The following is a 24566-nucleotide window of genomic DNA, read 5'->3' on the forward strand; positions in this document are numbered from 1 at the left end:
TTTTTTTTTTTTTTTTTTTTTTTTTTACAGTTTTAAATTTTCTTTCTTAATCTGCTCTGGCCTCTTCCCAGTATTTGGATCAATTCAAAGACCCTTCTAAGGCTGGGAGTATAGTTCACTGGTAATGTTCACAGTATCCACAAAGCCCTGGGCTCAATCTCAAATCACGTACATGTGTGTCTGCATGCACACACAGAAGCCCATCTAATGGTGGCAGGTTCTTATCTCTCTTCCAAGATCCCATTTAACTGGGACATTCCTGGGAACGTTCTTCAGTGCCAAGCAGTAAGTGCCTTTCTAAAGTATCCAAATTCTCACGTTCTACTCAGTATCATAATCTCTAGTTTTGTCTGTTTCCCTTCCCAATAGACTGTAACTAGGAACCAGATTCACTTTTTAAAATCCCATAGCAATTTAATAAATATTGTTCTGATATTATGGTAAATTTTTGAATGGTAAATTTTGTGCCCTCAATTTTATAGTGGATTTCAATAGTTCACAAAGAGGTCAGTGGGCCTCAAAAATATTTAGCAGTTTCTTTGCAGGTTTGAACCTACACTTCTAAGTCCATTTCTCCCCGGTGTCACATCTTTTAAAAATTTGGAAACCTAGTGGTACCCAAACGAACATTTCTAACTGCAAAGCTTCTACCAAGTGTTAAATCAGGAAGTCAAGAATGCCAAGTATGAATGCATAACGGGAAAAATGGAAATAAAGACCTACACTGGGAAGAAGGCTATGGACCAAAATGAAAGGGAGACAAACAGCACTTTGAGATTTAACCCTACTTCTTCCCCTCACTGATTGTAAATCGGAGATTCAAATCTGGAAAGTTTGAGAGAAAACACTTAAGTGAACACAGAAACAGCAGAAGTAAGAAGATAGGTGAAAGTTTGCAAGTAAGGCTTTCTTGTCAATCAGGATTCAAAATACTATTGAGTCTTTGTATCTTCCTTGTAATCATGCATTCAATCACATGACCTAAATGAATTATAGTGCTTTCAGAAACTAGTCAGTTGATATGACTAATATTAGTCACCAAAAGTAGAAAATATTGCTTTAATGGATACTTGTCTTAAACTTTAGCTGAAATAAAATTTGCCTTGGTTGAATTACTCTAGGTTTAATGCTTAAAATTAGATTGTTATATAATTTAAGAGACAGGGGTCTATTTAACAAAGGTTTGACTTTAAAATATTGCCTATTACTTAAACTTCAGTGTATGTTTATATTCCTTGTTTTGTGATTTACTTATCTTTTGAGAAATATATTGTTTAATTCAAAAATATGGAGGGAAAAGTTTGTAATAACATATCACTAAAAATTGATAAAGAAAAATACATTTTGATTATAATATAAAGGATAACGACACATTATTTCATAAATTTATGATTTAGATTAATAATCTTGGACTGTTGTTTTATAGTAAAATACCATATTTTTATGTTTAAATATTTTAGTATGTCAAGAAAAATTTTAAGTGAAGATAAGTTGCAAACAATTGACAACATCTCATACTTGAAATTATGATTTAAATAACTTGTAGTAATATACTATGTCTTTTTACCTTATTTAAAGGACAGAATTTTGTTTGTTTTGTTTCTATATGAATAAAACAAAAATATGCTTTTCATAAGTATATATTTGTGCTTTTAAAAATTCCTCTTCTATGTGACACTGTTGATTTATGGTAAGTGTCATTTGTTAATTATCTAATTTTTAGTAGAACTATTTGTTTGTGGTCATGATCTTATCCAAGCTTATCAATGTATGTAATGCCTATCGAAAGAGTGACTGTATTGTAAGAGTCAGCAGATGAACTGAATTTACTGAAAAGACAAGGCAATTGAATCACTACCATGCATTGTTAAACTCCCAAACTTTTGGAGCTCTGTCATGGAAATTCTGAAACCTGACAGAATTAAGTTTCCATGAGCTAAAAGTACTTGGCTTGTGACACAGCCTAGTTCGTATGTATAATTACCAGAGGGTCTTCTTGTAAAGGATAGCCTTGTAATAATTTTTAACTCTTCAACTTGATCTAAATATCAATGAACTGAATTATAAACATTTTTCCAAATATGATAGTTAGGCTTATAAAATAAGGCTATCTATAGGGAAATGGTTAGCTATCATTAATTTTAGCACTACTAACACTAAGGTAGGCAGAAGAATGTAGTTAGGGCAACTGTTTTATGTTAGTAATAAATATGGCCTCCAATAAGGCCATATTTAGTAACTCTGAAGATGTTTTTCCAATCAAAGACTTTTTTTTATCTTTATCAGACAAAACAGTTAAATCAATGTTGAGGTATGAAGAGTGGGAACAGATAGAACAATAAAGGCTGAGTGCAAAGAAAAAATAGTGTCGCTTAACCAGTTGGACCTGGATTACAGTTCTAAGTCACTGTGTTCTATAGAAAAAACGAGTGGGATGTGTCTTGCTAAATACTAAAGTATCCAGGAGACATGGTCAAAATAAAAATCTCTCAAGGTTCCTTACCACAGAAAAAGTCTCTGTAAAGTCATTTTATTCTCATAAATACATTTTTTATGTGTAATCTTCTGGCACAGTTTCCCCTCCTATTCTCAGATCAGAATTATTTTATTACAGCTTAGAGCAGTGTAGCTTAATAGGAATATAATGAGAAACAAAATTTAAAATGATCCAGTAGCCATTTTATAAAAAGGGAAAAGAAACAAATGAAATCAAATTTAATGATCTTTTTAATTCAATACTGCATATCTAAAAATACTATCATTTCAACATATGTTCAATATAAAAATTATTAGTGTGACAGTCTGCACAATTTTTCAAAAATTAGGTCTTCAAAATCTGGCATTTGTTTTATTTCTTTTTCTTCTTCTTTTTTGGTACTGGGGATCAAACTCAGGACCTTGCGACTGCTAGGCAGGCATGCCATCACTAAGCTAAGTCTCCAAGTCTCTGGCAGTGGGTTCTATTTTATACTTACAGCACATCTCAATCCCAAGAGGCCAAAAGTGCTCAGCAGCCACATGTCACCAGTGGCTGCTATTACTGCACAATACAGATCTAGCAAAGCCTTTTCCTTAAAGAACTTGGCTACTGGAATATACTTCTTCCTCCTGGGACATTTAGCAGTGCATACTTGTTTACATACTGCTTGATTTTTAGTCTTAATCTAGGACAGCATGAACGTGAGCTTTTTGCTAACATAGAATTAATAATTAAGTTAAACAGAAAAAGCAGCTGGCAGGGGTCCAGCGATTTTTGAACTCAGGTCATCTGGCCCACTTTTCTGCTTTGTTCAGTTTACTCCATGTGCTATACGTGGCTTCAGTGGAATGTGTATAGCTAAGCTCCTTTGAAAGTTCTGGAACACACAATAACAATCACATAGTATAAAACCTACTGGACTGTATGACTATTCTACACTTAAGATCTATTGAGTGAACAATTACGGAATGAGGTAAGGACCCAGTCTTTCAGTGACTTATTCTGTATTCTACCTACTATAATTGTTTCGGTGACATTATTGAGAGAGCAGCAATTGGTTTAAGATGTATCTGGAATCTGACATGAGCAGCTGGCATCAATAGAGTAGTGATGAAGATGAGTTGATATATTCAGTGGTATGTAGCACCATGTCATAAGGGGACTTTACAGGAGACACCAGGGCAGACACTAGTACATTCACAAAGGATAACAAATAAGAATGTGGTATGGTATGTGGACTGGATGCTATGGTTGCCATGGGGAGTACTCACTTTTTCAGATCATTCTGCTTCTTTTTGGCTTGTGCACGCCACTAGTGCATAGCAGGGAAGAAGCTACTTGTGTATAGTGGATAAAGTATATCAACTAATAAAACTGTATTTGACTGAGAAATAATTGTATCACAGCTGTCACTGAGTCAATTCCATAAAATTATTAACACAACAGGTGCATTAAATTCTATGAATCAGATTTCTCTGTTTGCTGATTCATAAACGGGCCAGTAGGCAACAAAAATATGATGTATCTGAGAAAGCATTATATAATCTTCATGCAGTAAAACTGTAACTGGTACCTCTAAACAGTTAATGCAACATTAGACAGGGATTAAAGAAGGAACTGGTACACACATGTTCTGAATATGAGAGAATGGTAATAATCACAATTTTAAATTAAAAAATAAAAATATTGTTTTGCAATAAATTTTAAATTCAAGCTAGGTTATGATGGTGATTTTGAACATCTGGGAAAGATAGCTGGGAATTGCATAGGAAATGCATGGTTTGGGGGATAAAAATTTGTCCTAAATTGTGATGTCCTGAGATGAGATATTGCAGCACAATTGTGCCAGCATCAGTAGATAAAATGCATATGCCTCTCTTGTTAGCCAAGATCTCCAAGAACTTCTCACCTCCCAATTATGTACCTGAGGAGCTGTGGATTGAATATTTCAGGCATGGAATTCACAAAGGTCTGACTCTGGTAGGCAAGAATTACAAAATATCTACATCTCCTGTACTACATAAAGTAGAGTTTCATAAATTTGAAGTAAATTTCTTTTCAACTATTTCTATGTGTCACTGGGAAGAAACATCTCTTTTTATGGATTTAAAGAAAAAAATCCCTGATGATATGAATTTTATCCCAAAGTCCTGGGAATCTTTAATAGCCTAAAAATTTATTCAATTTTAGTGTTATAATTTTCATTACTTACAACATAGTATTTAGAATAAAATATAACCACACATGTTGGCAACAGCTGGAGACAAGATCTGCTGATATTCTAAAAATAAGTTGCCATAATTTAGCTTTTCATATCAATGCCTTTCATGAGGACTGTAAATGGACATTTTTCTAATTCGAGGCATGTGCATATAATAAGAACTAAATCACTGCATTTACTATTACATTATGGAAAAAATGAAATGTTTAAAATAACATTCTAATCTAAATTATAAGATAAATGCAAGTAAAAATATTTTTCAGTTAAGAGTTTAAAACTGATAGTTCCACAGAGTGGTGATGAGTATATTATATATATTTATGTAGATTTTACAGGGTGTTTCAAAAGTCCCTGAGGACATACAGGATCCACAGTCTCAGCATGTCTTTGCATACAAATCCAAATGGGTTTTGCTATACTTGTTACAGTAAATGCTGAAAATGGCCCTCATGAGCTTGTAATAGAGATAATTTTTTGTTGTTGTTGTCAAGATCACTAAGTACAAGCAGAGTCACAAATGCCATTTTCTTCATGGGGACTCAGGGACTTCTGGCTCATTCCTGTAAATTAGTTATCCACATAAATATGTATAGACAAATATGTAGTATGCATAGTCACAACATAAATATATTTAACATTTAAGAAAATTTAGATATTCTACTGGTAAACTGACATATGTATACAATATAATTGTATTTATTCACAGGAATTTGATTTTTTTGGTTGTTGTTCAAATGTACCATTAGCTTAATTGTTATTTGTTTCACAAAGTTGTTAGACTCCTTTTAAAGAAACAACATGTTTTACAGTATTTGCATGTATATTTTTAAAACTAAAGTTGAGTAATTAAAATTAAAATACATGAATAAATAAGTCAGTAAAATTTGTTTTAGAAATTTTGGCTTGCATTTTATGTACAGTTGTTTCATTGAAACTGTCTTTAAGAAAAATTGGTTCCAGAGTTAATGTTTTTTTTTTTTCTAGTTAATGATCATATTGTCTGATATATTGACATATGTCAGCTTCCTACAGGAACCCTATGGGTCTGCCCACCTGTGATGTCATAGTAAGGAGGGGCTTTTCTTCAGCAGACTCCTCCCTCGGTATCTCCTTCATCACCATGGCAACAGCCTTATCTGCCGCCCTAGAGCCTTTTCCCTATAACAGTGAAATCAACAATGACTGTGTCAGGAGAAATCTTTAACTTATTTTATCACAAGATACTCTACTGTTTAAAGAGCAATCCAACATAAATGAAGAGGTAGGCTGCTGCTGCAAGTGAATCTTGAGGCTTTTGGCTGAGGAAAAAACACAAAATCTGAAAAAAGATTATTTGCGAACTTTTACCTACATTTTTTACCTTTATAACTGATATATTATATTTAATTTTAACATAGTAATTTATAGGTATGTATTTTAAGGCTATTAGCATCACAAACATTTTTATATTATCAATTTAAAAACAATAGGGTTGCCTAGTCTATGCATTTATAAATTATGATTGTATAATCCCTAAATATTTTGAATGACAAGAGCTTGATACAGAGATTAGGATCAGAATCTGACTCCCACAGAGGGCTTTTGTGGGTGATGTCTGGAGTCCTTGTTATTTTTCAGTGGACTGGGGATAAAAAGTGTAAAAATATTTCAAAATCTCTAAGAATTCAAGAATTCTTCAGTTTGACATAGTAGGAATTCACCCAACTTGATTTACGAAAATCATGATTAAATTAAAAATGTTGCCACTTTCAATGTTTTTGAGACTATGGGATTTTAGTAGAATTTAGAAACATCTCTTAGTCTGAGAACTCTATAAATCCAGAAGCAAAAGATGATCAGTATTAAAGGACTGATCTTTTTGTATCTGTTTGTCTCTGTCTCTGTTCAAAACAGAATCATGAACTCTAAAAGGGCAAGCTGGTTTTATGACTTTAGAATTTATAGTTTATTAGGGAATTTAGCTCAGTGGTTCTGGCACCTGCCTCACAAGCGTAAGGACCCTAGTTCGATCCCCGGTGCCAAAAAAAAAAACCCCAAAGCAAAAACAAAAACAAAAAACCCCATAAAAAATTTATAAAGAATTTATAATTTATTAGATATAGCACAATGAAAAAAACCCAAATATTACCTTCCCAACTGTATAAATCTCATACTATGTAAAAATTAAATAACCTTTAAATACTTCAAAAACAAGCAAACACACAAATGAAAAAATCCTGATTTTCTCAGGTCTCTGGCAGATCCTCTCTAGAAGAAGTAATTTTCTTCTAAGAGCACATATAAAATGAATGTGCTATAAACCTACTTAAAATACAAATGTAGCATACAGAGATATCATAGGTAAAGAAATAAAAAAATGAACACATGGGGATGTGTTACCCGAAAAGGGAATTAATAGCTAAGGTCAGTATTAACTCCAGAGATTAATAAATCTTGATAGTTTCTATGCAATGAAAAGGGATAGGATTACATCATTCTCTTGGGCTTTCCAAGGGCTTTAAGTATTTAGAAGGCAGGTTCACTCTAGGGATCAAAAGTGTCCATTTCCTCAGGCATCAACTTTCTAAAATGTAGCCAGTAGCAACTTTATGAGAAAAAAGATGAATTTTTCACAGAGTTAATAGATTTTGAAATGTGTGAATCTGTTTGCAATGCTGAAAGCTTGTTTCAACTTAAGAACTAGTCTTTAGTGAAGGATAATGTTGTATTTTCAAGAGGGAATATCAAATATTAAATATTTTTTATTCTGCAGCTATATTGGTAGTCATTTTTATATGTGTTCTGAAAAGATTATGTGACCAAAACTAACTGATTTCTGTAAGAATAAATGGAAGCTTAATGATTCATTAGAAAACAAATCAGGGTACATGAGTCCAGGTTTCCTCTTTAATGAAGCAATGTGAACTTCCTAAAATGGAGATGCATACAGTTCTGAATTCTGGGAAAAGATTTATTGTGATACTACTAATTTGCTTAAAGATTTTCAAATATAAAAATTATTTGGTTGAAACATTACATGCTGTAAGCTTTAGTATACCTTTATAAGCTATGCTCATTTATAGACTAAATATGATTTATGACAAATACTTTTATGCTTGCTCTTTCAAAAGAGCAGAATCATTTCCGAAGAAGTCTTTCCATGCACCAATAAGTTCTAATAAATAGCAGTAAACTAAGTGGCATGCTAATATTTAATTTCCTACTATATATATTAGAACAAATCTAATGTTACAAGATATAATTTTAAAAATAATAATTCAGACTTTTCTTGAGGTCAAAAATGTCAATTGATAAGCATCTCAAAGAATTTCAGGTCAATGTTTCAGTATGTCATTTATTTGAAATGCTACCAATCCATAAACTATATAAAGATATTTTGTACATGTGCAACTTTAGTAGCTAGAATTAGCAACGGACATGCCATTTCACTAAAACAAAAACCAAAACAAAAACAAATTAGTCCTTTCATGCTGAACTCTAGAACAAAGCAGTGGTCAGCTAGAAAGGATGTATAATAAACACATGCGGTGCTTTTTATTTCTTGCAGAAAAACCCACCAAAGCCAGGGTCAGGTCACTTTTTTGAAGACAGTGCCACTTTCTCTTCAAGGTAACACCTACTACCTGAAAAGAGTCATGACACCCATGTTAGCGCCTGCCATCAACTTTTTTCTTTATAGCCTTTTGGCTTTTGAGATAATACCCCATGAACCTCACTGCTTCACAACTGTGGTACAGTCCGAGAACAGAAAGGACAGTTTTGCCGTAACGATACTGCCATGGTTTCAGAGACAGTGTCTCAAATCGTGCCACTTCGAGTGAGCGCATTCATATATCAAAGCAAGATTTCCCCCAGATCCTATTGCCACCTCCACATGGTATCGTCAAATCAAGCTGTTATTTCTGTCTTCTCCATTTATCTTGTGGGATGATTCTTTTAGAATTCAGAATGTGGCTGATAATTGATTCAACAATTTGTAAAACCACTAAACTTTGCTTATTAGCAGCTCTACGGGGCTGACAGTAATATCACATGCAGGTGTCTTTCCTTTATGAAGTCTGTGGCTTAAAACATTAAAAGTCATATATCTGCATAATTATGTAATCTTCAAACCCAGGTTTTCACTATTGAGCTAGTAAAAACAACATGAAGACAATGAAAAGAAAATATACACTGAAAGTACATTCATGCATCTAAGTGTTTTATGTACTTCAGAAGAAACTTATTTGATTCTGCATCATTTTTAGCAAGAATAAAAAAGTAACATTGAAACTTCAGAAGTTGATTATCACGTTACAACATCCTCCAGTGACTATTTCAGCCTATTTTTTTTCAAATAATTTTTGAAAAATCAGTTTAAACTCCTTTTCAAGATCTTGAGATGTTTTTGACTGTTTGGAAAGCACTATCAACATAAAGGGAAGTTTATTTTTCTTGGTCCTTTGCTGTGGAAAATTCTTTGATGTTTCTATTTCTTTTAATCATTTGTTTCTTCACCAATGAAACATATAAAATGAAAGCCTTTCTAACGAATAATTCTTGAGAATAATCTTTTTCCTAACTTCTAATATACAAGCAGGCATAAGCAAATGAGATGCAGGGAGTAAAACAAACGACGTTAATATTGGCCTGCTTCTTTTCTTCTTTGTTACTATGGAATGGAAATTTCAGAGTAGAAAATAATGGGCGTCACAGGAATCTCCGGCTGTGGAACCACCAGAGATGTCTTTAGATGAGGAGGTGTTGGCTGCTGTCCTGTCTCACAGGGAAGAGAACAAAACTATTTTTAGAAGCTATCATGTACTGGACGTTGCTATGTGGCTGATGCAATTTTACTCATTTGGTCTTGGAATAACTCTGTAGGTAGATACTGTGTTCTATAGATAGTCAAGCCAGTAAAGCTCAAAGATGATGTGATTTGGCCAAAAATGCAAAACCATTATTTTTGCTGAGCCTAAAAGGGGATGCAGAGCCTCCTAGGGCTGCCTGCTACATTCTTTACCATGCCTACTCTTGTTATCTGGCTGAGGGAGCTAGCAGGCTCTCCTTCATGTCCTACACTGACTGTCATAAATGTAGATTGTTTATGATCGCAATCAAATTTTAATTTTTTTTTTTCGGTACTGGGGATTGAACTCGGGTCCTTGTGCTTGCAAGACAGGCCACCGAACCACTGAGCTAAATCCCTGGCCAGCAATCAAATTTTAGATAGCTACTGCTGTCAGTGAGTAATCAATAATTACTCAGACTGAATATAAGCAATCCTTCCCTATGATGTTAGGGATTGAGCCCAGGACTTCTGCATTCTAGGCAAGCATTTTACCATTGAGCTACTCCCCCAGCACCCCAAACCTTTAAGCAAATATATTTCTGCCAATCTTTCTCCTTTCTGGAAGAATCAGCTATCCACAATTTTACTCAGGAGCACATTTCCAGTAAAACACTTTCCTTTAATCTTTATGAAAAACTAACCTAAGCATTTCATATATAGAAACTTTATTCAGTAGATCTTAGGTTTCTAAGCTTCAGTGACCCTCTAATTCTTAATGCTAATTAAATGCCATTATGGCAAGATTATTACAAAGGAAATGTTAATCAGTTTTGCATATGCTAAATTATTATACATCTTACAAATTCTGCACCCTGGGTTTAAGCACCTGCAGGAAGCTGGCCACAAAAAAAGGCCAACGTGATGACTGTCCTCATCTCACCTGCAGAGCCAGGATAATATTCGATCACTTGGGCATATCACAGTGCGTGTCACGCTCTCTTCAAACGCTCAACATGGGAAAAGGTCAGGGTGTTTCCCAGTGCCCTCTGAGTACTGGTGATCCCTTGTGTGCTTTTCCCAGCCGAATGTGCTTCTGTGGATTTCCTCCAACACAGACCAGGGTTCGGAGCATACTGGCCCTATTTTAACTCATTCACTTCCCCAGCCAGCAGAGCATTTTGTATGTTTTAAAAGTGGTGGAACTAGAACTAAATTGGAGCACACTGCTGCTGGGTCCTAAACATCTTGAAGGAAGCACAGATCCAGTGAATTAAGAAGCACGGGCAAAATTCCCTCTTAATAAGAGATTCTTACCTGGAATCCACAACTCATAAGGAATTCCTAGATTCAATGATTTGTTTGCAAGTAGAAACAATGGGATTTCTAATTCTATAACGAGTAGTCAAGTTGCAGCAACTAAACTAGTGCCTATCTATTTAAAACAAGGATACAAGACATTTAAGAAGACTTCCAAGTACTGTGTATTTCTCTCTGTGTATATCATTTTCCCCAACAGAGTTGGTGCATTTTAAAAAATTTTTTTATTTTTTTGCAAATCACAGATGGACAGTTCTTCAAGTCAGCACCTTTCCTAGGCGGTCTCCTGAGACAAATGAGGAGTGACTCTAATTATATTTACACAGTATGGAACTGTGCGTTCAGTCTGTGTTATGTGTTAATTGGTACTTTCTGATTTGCCCTTGCAGACTGTGGGTGGGTGGGGCTGTAGGAGGAACTTAAGGGGAGCAATTGCCATGGTCTTTGACTGCAAGCCTCTCTCCATCGTAGCTGTTAGGATTCCAATCCCACCCTCTGCACATTCACTTTCCTTAGCCTAGCAGGCTGACAGGATGGCTTTCATGGGCCACTGGAACTTTTGCCTTCAAGGACCCATTCCTTCATAACAAAAAGAAAAGTTTAATTCATATTTTGTGGTTGCTTTGGTGGGAACACAAAACTAATTCAGATTGGACTTATTATTTTACTTTTATTATTATAAAATAGTTGGGTGGCTTATTTTAATAGACATCACAGTGCAAACACTTTAGTGGGCCTTTAAAAGACTTGTGGGCTCCATGCCCTGTATCCCTGCTGCTGCTGTTTCTGTCCCTGAAGGTCCTACCTGTGTCATCTTTGGGCGGCCTCATTTGACAGCCCTCTTCTGCCCTAACAGGCTCCTTTGCTGTTGCCATTTTTCTCATTGTTTTTTTGTCAAAGAGTCAGGGAGTCTTTCCTAACAGTACTCACTAGTCCTACTGGGTGTCTAATCAGTAGCTTTCATCTTATAGTCCCTAAAACACACACTCAAAAACAAAAGAAGCAAACAAACAAAACTCAACACAACACTGGGGACCAGATAAGTCTGTTTTGCATTCTCTCCTGCCTTAGGGTACAGTTTTGACCATACAGGAGCAGATCTAAGCAAGTTCAGTCAACCTATATGTCTTCTTTTATTTAAATTTAAAACATCTGTCTTTAATGACTATAGTCATCCATTTATTGGTTCCACAGCACAACATACCACTTTCTTCTGATTATATAAAAGGTATGATAAATATACAGTGAATATTAAAATAAAAAAATGGAAGTATAAAGTACATTGTCATTAATCCCCCTCAAAATATTCTTCCTTACTTATCCCATCAATCTTGCCACTTTTTTCTCCTCATTGAGTTTATTGGTACATTTTAGGTCTACAGTACAGTTACATTCATCATTGGGATCTTGTACCTTTACATGACAGGTCTTGGTTCTCATTTTTTCCCCTTATCCCTGCCCTCCTTTCACCCCCTCCGCCCTTCCCTATTTACAAATACTTTATTTCCATTTTTTCATTCTCATTTTTTTCCTTTTCCCTTATTACCTTTCCCCTACCCTTCCCATTTCCCCTACACCCTTATCCCTTTTCTTCCTATTTCACATGGTCAATTATCTCATTAGGATCTTATGTACCACTGTAGTTTTTCACACCAGAGAAACCATTCGGTATTTATACACATCTGACTTATTTATTTCACATAGCAGTATATCCTCAATATGTGTCCATTTTCCTATGAATGAGTCTCATTGCTTATTCTTTATAATCTGGCCACTTTTTGAAGCAGTTTCTTCTTTTGTAAATGGCTTTAGTTGTACGGTCTCGGCTGCCTCAGTATCCTAAATTGATACAAAACATTTACCTCTCACAGTGATTTTGATTTAGGGGAACAGCCAGAGATCACATGGTGGCAGATGTGGTGAATAAGGGAGACTAAGACACACCGTTATGGCTTTACAAGTCTACCTTTCTGCTGGATAACACTTGGCAGAAGAATTCACTGCATTTTTGATCCTACCTCATGAAGACACTCTGACAGAGGACTTCCAGAATTGCTTCAGAAAGTGCAAAGAATGATGAGATTCATGTGTTCAAAACAAGGTGGGGGGGGACTGGGATTTAGCTTAGTGGTTCTGCCACCTGCCTCGCAAGCGCAAGGACCCGAGTTAGATCCCAGGTACCAAAAAACACAAATCAAGGCGGGGGGGGGGATTTTGAAGGGGATTAATGGCAATGCGTCTTTCACTGTAATAAATATTTTTTAATTTAAGCATTCACTGTATATTTCGATCACACATAATAGTTGGTCACTTGAGGAACAGTCTGTCAGGTACCCGAAATTCTTGAGCTATGCATGCAGCTTAAGCTCCCCACTGGGACTTTATCTAATCCTTTATTTTGTGAAATGTTTTCAATTATGTCACATCATGATACTATCTCATAAAAACAAAAACAGTATTCATTTCTTTTGAACCATTTTGTATTTGATATAGGTCTCTGTTGGCGCATAATAAGCTCACTCAATAAATGAATGTGTTGGGTATCTTTTCAAATTATTTAAGATAGTGAAATCACACTATATGGCCAACTTTGACAGAGGATGATTCTGAATTAGATAAAAAGTTTTAATTAGATGTTTAAGGAACTGAAATAGTTTCAAACATATAAATAAACATCCATTAATGATAAAGTGTTGCCAGGTAAAGATATTTAAAATTTGATTGGAAGGACAGAGGAAACTCTTTTTAACTAACAAGATCCATTTTCTACAGTTTACCATTTGTTTGTTCTTTTGTGAAGGTTAAACACTCCTTGCATTTTAGTATCACCACACCCTGTCTTCCTGGCAAGCTTTCTTACCACATATGGCCAAGATAGCAACACTCAATCCTCAGTGATCTGTTCTGAATGAGTAAAGTTTTGCCATGAGGCTTCCTCTGATTTTTGTGACTCTGCATCACCTGAGACTTACATTACCTGAGACCATTTTTTTTAACCTCAGGATGACCTCATTTTTTATGTACCTGCAAGCAACTTTTTCTACTTAGGGTAGTTTGAACAGGTTTTTCCTTTTTAACTTTTAGCCTGATATTATGGATTACATAAATGATACATATTTAATAATTAAGTAAATGTAGAACCAGGTGTTTTCTTTTTTGTATGATAATTCTCAAATTCATCGTATTTTGAGGTTTTTGATGATTGTGTGAAATATGTTAAAGGGTTCCTGTTGTCATTTTTGTTTCTTTGTCAGATATCTCAGATTATTTGCAAACAGGCACCTTCTTTTTGGGATTAGTTTATGAAACAGGAGAATGATTAAAACACAGGTCCTAAAGATTATAAAGTTTGCTTTTCAAAAAGGAATCCGCTCCAGTATGAGCGCTGTTACTTGTGTAAGTGGATGGGTATTCCAACACTGAAAAGAAAGTGGAGTGTAAAAATCATTTATCACTGGCACAGGGAGTTGCTGAATATGTGTACCCAAGGGTGTTTTGGGCATAGGAGGAGGTGAGACCTGGCCACTTTCTGGAGGTAGGGGAAGAGGTTTTAATGCCTGCTTTCTAATGTATGCAGGTAGCCAGGCTGGTGTAGTACACAGGACCTTTGAATATTAAATGTTGGTGGTAAGGAAACTGGGAGGAGCCACATATAAGAATTGGCTGTTGTTATTCCTGATCTTTTTCTATAATTGATAAATATTCCAAAGTAAATGTAATGAAGAAGAATCTCTACAGTTAAATAAGGGGTCAGGACCATGAAAAGGTTCCCTTGGAAAGACGTGGATACCTCTGGAAGTTTATTTATCATTGACTAGATACATCCCCCAACTTTTCATCTGTAGTAAATAAATATACCTAATAAGCAAAAGAACAAGTCACAGGAGTTTCATCTCCCTCTCATACTGGAAGCCTTTAAATGATGAAGGTCATTATTTTGGAGCAAAGAGATAGAATTCTCTCTTTCTATAAAAGTGATGGAGAGACCATACATTAATACTGTTAGCAAACTACTGAATCTGAGACAGAAAATTTACCTAGATGTTTTGAGGCAGGATCACGTTGCATTTGTCTTTGTTCTAAAGGAGAACTTTTAATTGTTGAATTGGAATTCATCCTCTTTAGGAATATTTCAGGCAAATTTGTTACTAATTAATGAACCAGCGTGACCCTGGAGTCTGACTATTCTGTGTCAGTCTGTGTGGTTTTTCCTTATTTTCTGTCAGGCGCAAGTAATTTTATCAGCTTGTTTCCAAGTCCCAAAATGCCCTGGTTTTGTTGCTATAACTTAGGAAAAGAAAGATACAGAAACTAGACCAATTTTACAAGCTACTAGTCAAGAGGGTCTATAACTGAGGTGGCTGCTTGACTTCCCTGAAACATCTCCAAGATAGAAACTGAGGCTTTGGGAATTCCTATCCTAAAACTCTGGATCTGACCCTGGCATCTTTGTTTATCTCTGGGTGTCACTGGCAATGTGTGGATTGGCTCTTCTTTGAGCCTCTGGGTTCCTTGAAAGCAGATGAATATGGCTTTCATTTTGTGTAGAGAGAGGCACATTACAGAGAGATCTCAGAGCTGTGAGCCATTGTCAGTGTGTAACCAGGTGTGGGAATTGACTGAGAATTATGGGAATTGAACTTGGGACCTTGTGCTTGCAAGGCAGTGGCAGAACTACTGAGCTAAATACCCAGCCCCCCGGAATACTTTTTTGGGGTAGGGATTATAGTTTGTCTCTCACTGTCATATAGCCTTGACTTCTCTGACTAATATATGAAGATATGAGTTTAGGATGATGTTCATAGTGATGTTTAAATAAATTAGAACCTGGAGTGACTGAATATTTTAAATAAAACCAATTTCCTTTCATCACTATAAATCTAGAATTCCCATTTCTGTTTATATGCACATGATGTACCAGTTCATTTTACTTTTTTATCAAATTTTCTAGCTATAATTATAATCCTGATTGGTTCTAAATGTAGGACACTTGTTATAAATATCAGTAGATATATGAAATTTGTTCCTGGAACTACCACTTAAGTACTTATTACAAAACAAAATGCCTCTTGAATGTCTTCCCTTCTGTTTGTTGGCACCCAGGAGGCTGGGCTGGGAGGAAACCAGGTGGATGATTACAGAGCCAAGATCTGGATTGTGCCTCTGTCCAAGTCCCACTACCTATATTCTACATTTGCCTTCTTAGAGGCACACAATCTTTCCACTGTTCTTTCAAGGGAAGGTTTCCATATTTTCTGATGTATTGTTCCAGTTGCCTTTCAACTTTAAGTTGCTGAGAGATGCCCTTCCTGAGCTGTGTGTGGCTTTATGAGCAAATGATACTGAGGTTAGGTGAGGTCTGTGTTGACAGAACACAAGATTCAGTTAGAAATGGAGGGCTTGACACCTAGAAACGATATTCTTCTTTCTTGGTTGACAGAGAATTGTGTTTTATTTTTAAGTTGGAGAATAGAAATGATGATAATAATGACCTTGCTGACTTTGCAGGATCAAATAGATAATATATGTAAAGTTGAGCATTCGGTATGCTTTAATAATGCTATAAATCAGCACAATTCTATTGGATGAATAAATTACTACCCATATGCATTTAGGAGTCCATAGTATGTGAAAGATCTATTTATTATTTTGAAATAGTAATCTGATAATGCTACACTATAGTGAAATGAAAAAGTTAATGGACTTCCCCTAACAATGGGACTCCGAGGTAGGTCTAAATCTGGCCCATTATAGTCATAGCTGCAAAACTCCGAGGTACCATAAGATTGCTAATGAATTCACAGACTCTTTTATGTGCTCTAGGATTGATGAATAAAGAGCCATATTAAGAAATCTATCCCAAGTTATGTAACCACAAGAAAAGATGACTTTCAACTTTCAAAGTCTAAGAAAATTTAACAGAGGACTTTAAGATTTTTGAAACATTTTTAGTAGTTAAAAAATACATATTTGCACTAATTCATTGGTTTGACTGCTGAATTATAAATAGGCATCACAGTTATCTTATTTTCAGTTCTGAAGGATTAGAGTAGATTGGTGGGCCATTTCATTCATGAATGTATTGGGTCATTTCCAGTGTTCTGGAAGTGCTCGCTTCGGCAGTACGTATACACTGTGCTGGGCCTTATGCATGGCGACCTGAATCTCTCATACTGATCATGTGTCCATACTCTCTCTACCCCAAGCCACTGTAGACCACAGGGAAATTTGATATTATCAGTTTTAAGTTCCTTATGTAGTTTTTGCTCAACCTGCTATAAATGAGCTCCTTGGAACTCCCACATTTTTTTCTTTGTAACTCTCTGATACATATCAAAAGAGATTAACATTTAAAATAAATCTGGATCGAACTCAGTTCAGTCTATTAAATAATGCATTATCCTCTTTTAGGTCCCAAGATAAAAGCAACTACATGATACTGATATTTTATTAGATAAGTTAAAATTGATACTAATTCTCTCTCTCTCTTTTATATATATATATGTATATATATATTATATATAGATACTAGAGAGATGTTATATATACAGAAAAATATTTAATTCTTTTAACCTAGCTGTTCCCACATTAACATATGTTAATTTTTACTAAACTTTTAAAAGGTTCTTAGAAAGTAGAAGAGGTCTTACATTCTTCACTTAAGCATTCTTGTAAACAGTGAATTAAAGAAGGCTAAAATGCTTTCATCATACCCAAATTTACTGGTTAAAAGAGTATTTTTTCGAACTCCTCCCTGCATTAACAATACCAGACTATTTCTTTCCAGCTACTTATAACCTGTTCAGGTATAATAAGACAAAAGCAAAAGCAAACAAATGAACACACGCGCAACAACAACAACAAAAAAATCCACCTGACTAATGAACATTTTTCTGCAAAAATTTTTTATGTAGAAGAAAAAATACAAACAACCAAGACTGTTTGAGGGAATCTATATTCCATGGTCAATAAATATTCTCTGATGACTAATATAAGGGTAAAGAAACTACAATGCACTGAGACCCTGTGCCCTGTAAAAATCACTTCTTCAAGAAAAATACCAGGTTTAGTATATTGTACTTAGTAATGTAGAAAGATGTAGTAACATGCTAGGAAGATTTTCCACTAAATTTCCCCCTTTTATTTAGTCTTGAGATGATGAAAAATTTCAATTAGGTAGAATACTCCATTGCCTTGCAGTGTTTTCTTTATTTGAAGTGTTGCTGTATTTAATTAGACCTAAAACCACAAAGATTTTCTTTTAATTTTTTATATTTGAAGGCTGCTTTTCCCAAACTGTTACTATCAGAGTCCAAGAAGATCAATTATTTTAGAGGTCTATTTCTATTTTCTTCCCCATAGACTATCACAGTTGTTTTAGGTATAATTTATATGTATTTTGTGGCTCATTTATTCAACAGTGTAAAAAATTTAGATTCATTTTCTGGTTTTGTTTTCATTTACAATAAATGTCTTTAAAGACATGATTGTAAATTATTTTAAAATTGAGTTAAAAATGTCAACCTACTATGTGGTAGAAGTTTTAGAAATACTTTTTTGGCTAGATTTTTCTGACAGCTTAAAAAGCAACTCCTTCAATAGGCTTCAAGTTTGAACTAGTCTTTGAAAAGCAAAAGTGAAGCTCTTTGCATTTTTCCTCAGTTAAAATGTGTTTATTTCCTCAGAAAAGATGTACTCCTAAATGGAAATATATTTCTTGAATTTGGATATTTTAATATCACTGGTTTCCGTTACAATAATAAAACAAAAACTATGTCACAGGAAGCAAAGAAAGTGACATTTTGGGGGAGAATTTAACTTGGATTCCTCTACAGTGGAATTTATTGTCTAATTAGGTCACTTTTAATTGTTACTGTAGCATTTACTTGTTTTCAATTTAAGTCTTGTGTAAGTTTATGGCTTTCTTTTTAAGTTGTAGCATGCCATGGGATGATCTTGAGGTAAGGGGCTCCTGGGGCCCTTATCTCTGCTGAGTTCTGCAAGATCTGCTTTCATCTCTTCCTCCGCTCTGCGGGACCACTTGCCATGTAGATTAAGGCTGCATAGATCCACGTTACCATGTTATAATGTTTTTGTCTCTGCAGAGGAGGTCTCCTTCACTTGGAATTTTCTTCTCTTCCTTTCTATCTGCTGAATTCTAATTATTCTTCCAGATTCAGCTCTGTCACCACTTTTTCTTTTTTGAAGTCTAACTTGTGATCTCCTTACGGATGGAGATGGGTCTCATTCTGTTTTATGTTGCCACAAGCACGGGACTTTGTGAGTAGAGTGGTGTCAAATGAAGGTTGTTGAATTAATGATTGAGCAAAGACATGGATAGATAGAAGAAGTATAGTTCTGTCTGCCTAAGATTTTGTAAGTTTTTCCCCCCAAACCCAGCTTACAGAAACTCCTCTTCCTTCTAACCCCGCCCCCCACCAACATCTCAGGCATAGGCTAGAGTTGGTGATGACTACTGGTTAAGAATTTCATGGACTCTTTCTTGATGGTAATTTCAAATCTTTAAACCTCATTTCAGTAACCAAGGAAAAGGCCGTTAAGAGCTTATGGCACCATCATGAGCCTTTTTAATATTTTCTGTTAAATTCCTTGTGAATGTGGTGAAAATTCTACATTTCTGGATTAAAATAAACTAGCAATTTGGAAGAGGAAAAAGAACACGCTATGGAAGAAGAGAGAATGAAGACTGGCTGAAAATACTCTATGAAATTAAAATAATGTTTTGGTGGCAATTTAGTCCTCTTCCCCATCTATTCCTTCTGCCCCCAGTTCTCTTCCCAGGGGTGCTTGCTGGTTACACAAATATCTTCTGTAAGACACAGATTTTTTGCTTGTTACTTAAGAGACGGAGCCAAGTTCCACATTTAGATCAATGAGGTACAGAGAAACAAGAGAAGACAGAGATGTGACTTCCTCATGCGTACAGGAAGAGCCCAGGAAAGTGGCTGGTGCAGAACAGGTGTTTCAGTTAGTACCTCCAGACTTTGTAGAGATCTAGTGAAGTGGTCCTAGGATGGGAGAAGTTAAATTTTACCATACAGGAGAACTCTTAGTCAATCCTACCTTGAGCCCAAGTTTCAAGGAGATCCAGCTGGGATAGAGGTTTAATAAAATAAAAGAGAAGAAATTATAACTTTAATAAAATGCCTTCAGGAAAGACCAGTGCATTCAAGTTCAGTGATATTAAGACCAACAGAAACTAATTTAGCGATGAGATATACAGAGAAGTCACCCAATTTTTGAAGATTATTGAAAAAAGCTGAAAAGTGCAGTGATGTTTCACATGAAAATACTGATTATGTGTTCTGCCTGGAGGAAGGTAGAGAGCATTTTCTGATTTCTGGAGCTGAACAATTTCCTGAGCAACATGAGAATGTGGGAGGCACCGGGGCAGTATTTATGAAGTTGGCCCTGGAGAAGACGGCTGTGTACTGGTTGTATTCTCCAAATCAAAACCTCCAAGAAGAAAGTGCTTCTTTATTTGATGTGTAAAACTGAATGTAACAATTTCTCCCGAGGAAACTATTCAGAGCCATAAAGTTATTTGAAAAGTGTCATGCTTCAAAGAAGGGATGAATGTTGCAGGATCTAGGCAGTAAAAATAACTGCAGAAATGGTATTAAGCATATTCACCTTTCCAGCTGAGTCTCACAAACACATCTTTAACGTAGTTATATTCATTTACTCATTTTACAGAAAACATACATGAAGTCTGGAGAGACTAGCTTGCTCAAAGACAGGCACCTAAGTAATGATAGTACTGGTAACGATGGCAGTAGTAACACACTCCTTCCTCATTATCCACTGGGGACTAGCTCTAGGACATCCCGTGCCCGCCTTTCCACTTCGGGAGTCCAAAACTGCAGATGTTCAAGTCCCTTCAGCTATATAAAACAACACAGTATTGTAGAAAACTGGCACAATCCTCCCACGTACTTTAAATCTATAGACTACTTCTCATTTACCTAATACAATCTAAATGTTAGGTAAAAAGTTGTGATATTACATGATTTAAGGAATGACGACAAGAAAGAAGTCTATAAATATTCACCACAAATAGGTTTTTTTTTTCTTTGAATATTTTCAAGTCGAGTTTGGCTGCATCCTGTTATGTGGAAGCCATGGATCAAAGTGCCAATGATAATCACTTACGAAGAGCATGTGAAATGTGGTGCACTGTGACAAGTGCTTTACATATATTTTGATAGTATCTAGATCCAACTGTTTGGAGTATATACACTTTTATCACAGTGATTTTTACAGATGAAGAAACTGAAACATACAGGGGTGAAACAGGAAGAACTAATGTAAGTCTTGGGGCTGGGCTGAGAGCCCAGACTCTGTGCTTTTTGTTACTGTGCTTTAGTGCCTCTCCTCAGTGCTGTGATTAGAAGCCTGATCTATCTAAAACTGGGCCCACACTCTTAGCCATGCTGTTCCTTCTGGTAGGTTCTGCTTAGTAATGTGTCAGAATTTGCACTGCAGTCTTGTTTCTTCCTTGGGCAAAAGCACATGGATTCCATCTGGTAGCTTCTCTGGACAGACTCCTGCTGGTACACAGGCTGTAAGTCTGGTGCGTAGAGTGAGAGCTTGGATTTGGGTACAGGCACATCCAACCCTGAGGTCGTGTTCTCTCATATTCCCTGAACTGGACCTATTTATGTTAAAAGCCCTGAAGACACCATGCTGCAGAGACTTTCTAAAGCATCACTGAAGTGGTTCCTTAGTAAGACTCCTTTTTTCCCTCCTTGTGGATCTAGGCAAAAAAGCCTAAAGTTTAAATCCTAGCAGTCTCACTTAGAAGGATGTGACTTTGGGTAAAGTTACCTTGCTGTGATCTTCCATTCTTGTGAGTTAAAATGGGAAAAATATCACTCATTTCAGTGCTGTAAAGAGTTCAGCTCAGGGAGTGAACACTGTGGACATTTGAGAAGCACTAGTTTCCTATTCTTTCTTTTATGATCCTTTCTACCTCATCTGTCTCCTCTCTCAGAGAACATAAATGATGTTACCATTTTTAAGTGATATAAGTACTAGGCTATAATTGGTGTGTGTTTCATGTCCTCATGAGACACAGCCAGAGGCAGTAGGGAGGGAAAGTTTTTATGGAATGAAAACCTCTGAGGATCTTTTCTGAGTCCTGTAATTCTACCCAGTTCCCTGCTACACACGATATCTCAGCCCAGGTCAAGGATGGCTGTGCATCTGGAAACGTATTCCACAGGTACTAGGACTTGGTCTCGTTCTATGCTCTAGGGTTTCACGTGTATACATCCTGGGTTGTTTACTGTGTACATTAGCAGAAAGGAAAAGGAAAGGCATTCTGTGCATGTCTCCATGTGAGAGACTGAATAGAATCCTTCAAATCCTTCAGCAAAACAGGTTCTAGCATTTCCTTTAAGGTGCAAGGGTGGGATTTGAATTTGGGTTTAACTATGAAGTTGAAGATCTTCACACTACTACTACTACAGCAAAGTGCCCCTTTCTACATGCCTGATAAGTATTACGAGTGAACAAAAATCATTTTCAGGCTTGTGAAAACCTTTCCCAGGCAGGCTGCTTTCCTCATAGGGGACACGTTGGCTATTTTTGTAAATGATGAAAAGGATCCTTCATAGGCGCCCTTTAGTCACACTTGATGGAACTTAGACTATATGTGGACATTTGTAGGGTCAGAATTTAGCAGTTTACTTTCTCTTGAGTAATTTGCAAATAGGATGGACTCAATGGAGACACAATGGCTGTGGCCTAGCAGGGCTTATGGTCCGGACATGTGTGCAACCTATTTCTGGGATAAATGAGAAGGAAAGCTCAGTAGATGCTTTTATTTAATTTTTCCTCTCTGAAGTGAAAAAAAAAAAATCCCTGAAAAACAATACAAAAACAAAACAGTGATAGGGGAGCCAGAGAAGGGTGGGGAAGAGAAAGCGAACAGGGGAAGGGGTTTAACGAAACACCAGCCTGCCTGACCACTCCCAAAGATGACTAAAGCGCATGAGTTACAAATGTGCTAACAAAATAAACAAGGAAAAGATGGCTGAGTGCTAGAAGTCTGTGTTTGTCTTAGCCTTCTAGAGATACACCTGAGAAAATGTTCCTCCGAAAGAATGAGGGACTGCCCCTCCAAGTTTTCTGCTCCTTGACTTTTCCTTGGAGGTAAAGCAGAAAGAAGTGGGTGGAAGAATTTTTAGAAATTTTAAGAATTTTTAACAGAACGTCGTGGTGTCTGCCTGTGGTCTTTCTTCCCAGTGAGAATAGGATCCCTCAGCAGAGGGCTTCTTTCCTAACCGTTTCCTTGTTAGAGGAGAGCTCATATAAGTTTTCCTCCTTTCTTTCCCAAACTCCTTTTGATTTAGTCAGATGAGCCCTTGTATGAAGAAATTTGCATTTAAACATCCATCCCTTAGCTTTAACAGAGCATCTGAAACATCTAATTCTCTGGTATAGAGTTTGAATCAGAAGCATTTCAGCAAAATTTAAGGTTTTAAGTAAAAACAGAGGTGGACATGAATAGTTAACCTGTCATGTCACAGCAATATATGACATGTCTGATCTAATTTAATCCTCATAAAAATCTTACAAAATGAGAGTACTATTCTGTCCAAGTTTTTTGGCGTATAAATATCTATTTTCTAGGTAAGCCTCAATTAGCTTTTTCATGTTTTTACAAATTAAGCTGTATGAGTGTAGGAACCATATCTATTTTGTTCAATGCCTAAAGTGTTTTGTGGAATTTAATAGATGCTCAGAAAGTATTTTTGGATGAATTTATTTGCAACTTGCTATATAAATAGAAGGAAATTATCTTACAAATTAATAAAATAGAGAAAGCAGACATGTAACATATACGTGTAGAATCAATGAGGAAAACAACCATAACTTAAAGTAATCTAGTTTAAAATGAATTCAGTGAAGTTCACTTTCTCAGTCTCTTTAGTACTAGATCAGAATACTGACTCCTAATCAATTATGTACTTTTAGCTGCTTTCAGATAGGAAACAATGCATTTAGAACCGTACAGCTCTAGAAAAAAAAGAACATATACAGCTCTTTTACAAAGAAATCTATCATAGGGAACCTATTCTAAGAGAAAATAGTGGGTAATACAAGAAATAAATTATTCCTAAAAATATCTTTAAGAGAGAACATTAATTAATGGGTTCTATGAGACTGTTTCTTATTGTATAAATGTGGCGCACACAAGAGCATAGTGCTAGCAGTGTCACCATCACCATGCCAATCAAATGCGGGTTTACAGGACTCACAGAATGCAGGCTTTTCCTCGAGGTATCACTGCTCAAGGGCAGTCATCTTTCTGATGCCAGCAAGTCCCATTTTGCCTAAATTACAAATGTATTCTGTTCAGTTGTCTGCACAGAGACCATGCGAAGCTTTTAATATCTACCCTCTCAGTTTTTAAGAGTATTTTCCAGTACTTCGGAACCCACCAGGAATTAACGCCACAGAAACGAGAGCGAAGAGAGTCACCTGTGCCCCAGAATCTGAGCGTGATCTCAATCAGCATCCCCTTTGGTGTACACGGGCAGGATCAGCTCCTGGGTCACCTGGAGCCTGACAATGGGAACACAGTCACTGGATCTGTCTGAGCAGCCTACAACCCATCTGGGCCCCTAGACAGCCATTCACATTTGTATTCACACACAGCTCCTGCTACTCCGACTCCTACACGGTTGGCAAGAAATATCTGCACAGCTGGATTCAATTCATAGGATGTTTTTATTTTTTGCTTCATTAAA

At 36.0% G+C, this 24566-nt stretch overlaps 1 protein-coding gene and 1 long non-coding RNA gene across 9 annotated transcripts in view; one reads left to right on the forward strand and one right to left on the reverse strand.

Annotated features, from left to right (window-relative positions):
* The window catches only part of Pex5l (peroxisomal biogenesis factor 5 like), a 217273-nt gene that overhangs the window by 85235 nt on the left and 107472 nt on the right, over positions 1-24566 (reverse strand). For 3 of the 8 annotated variants that reach the window (XM_033762536.1, XM_033762537.1, XM_033762534.1), the window contains 2 exons: positions 8258-8323; positions 5754-5858 (listed from right to left, as the gene is read on the reverse strand). The exons of 2 other annotated variants lie outside the window; for them this stretch is intronic. In XM_033762536.1, coding sequence (XP_033618427.1) covers positions 5754-5858; positions 8258-8323 — 171 coding nt within the window. The remainder of the gene's footprint in view (positions 1-5753; positions 5859-8257; positions 8324-24566) is intronic. 3 more of the 8 variants (XM_033762540.1, XM_033762535.1, XM_033762538.1) reach the window with 2 other exon arrangements.
* On the forward strand, positions 3385-24329 carry LOC117285714. The gene is made up of 3 exons (XR_004516818.1): positions 3385-3452; positions 4365-4459; positions 24223-24329. It is a non-coding gene; the product is annotated as an uncharacterized LOC117285714 (long non-coding RNA).

The sequence above is a fragment of the Fukomys damarensis genome, unplaced genomic scaffold (assembly GCF_012274545.1).
Source record: "Fukomys damarensis isolate Sample0158 unplaced genomic scaffold, DMR_v1.0_HiC HiC_scaffold_12, whole genome shotgun sequence".
NCBI lineage: Eukaryota > Metazoa > Chordata > Mammalia > Rodentia > Bathyergidae > Fukomys > Fukomys damarensis.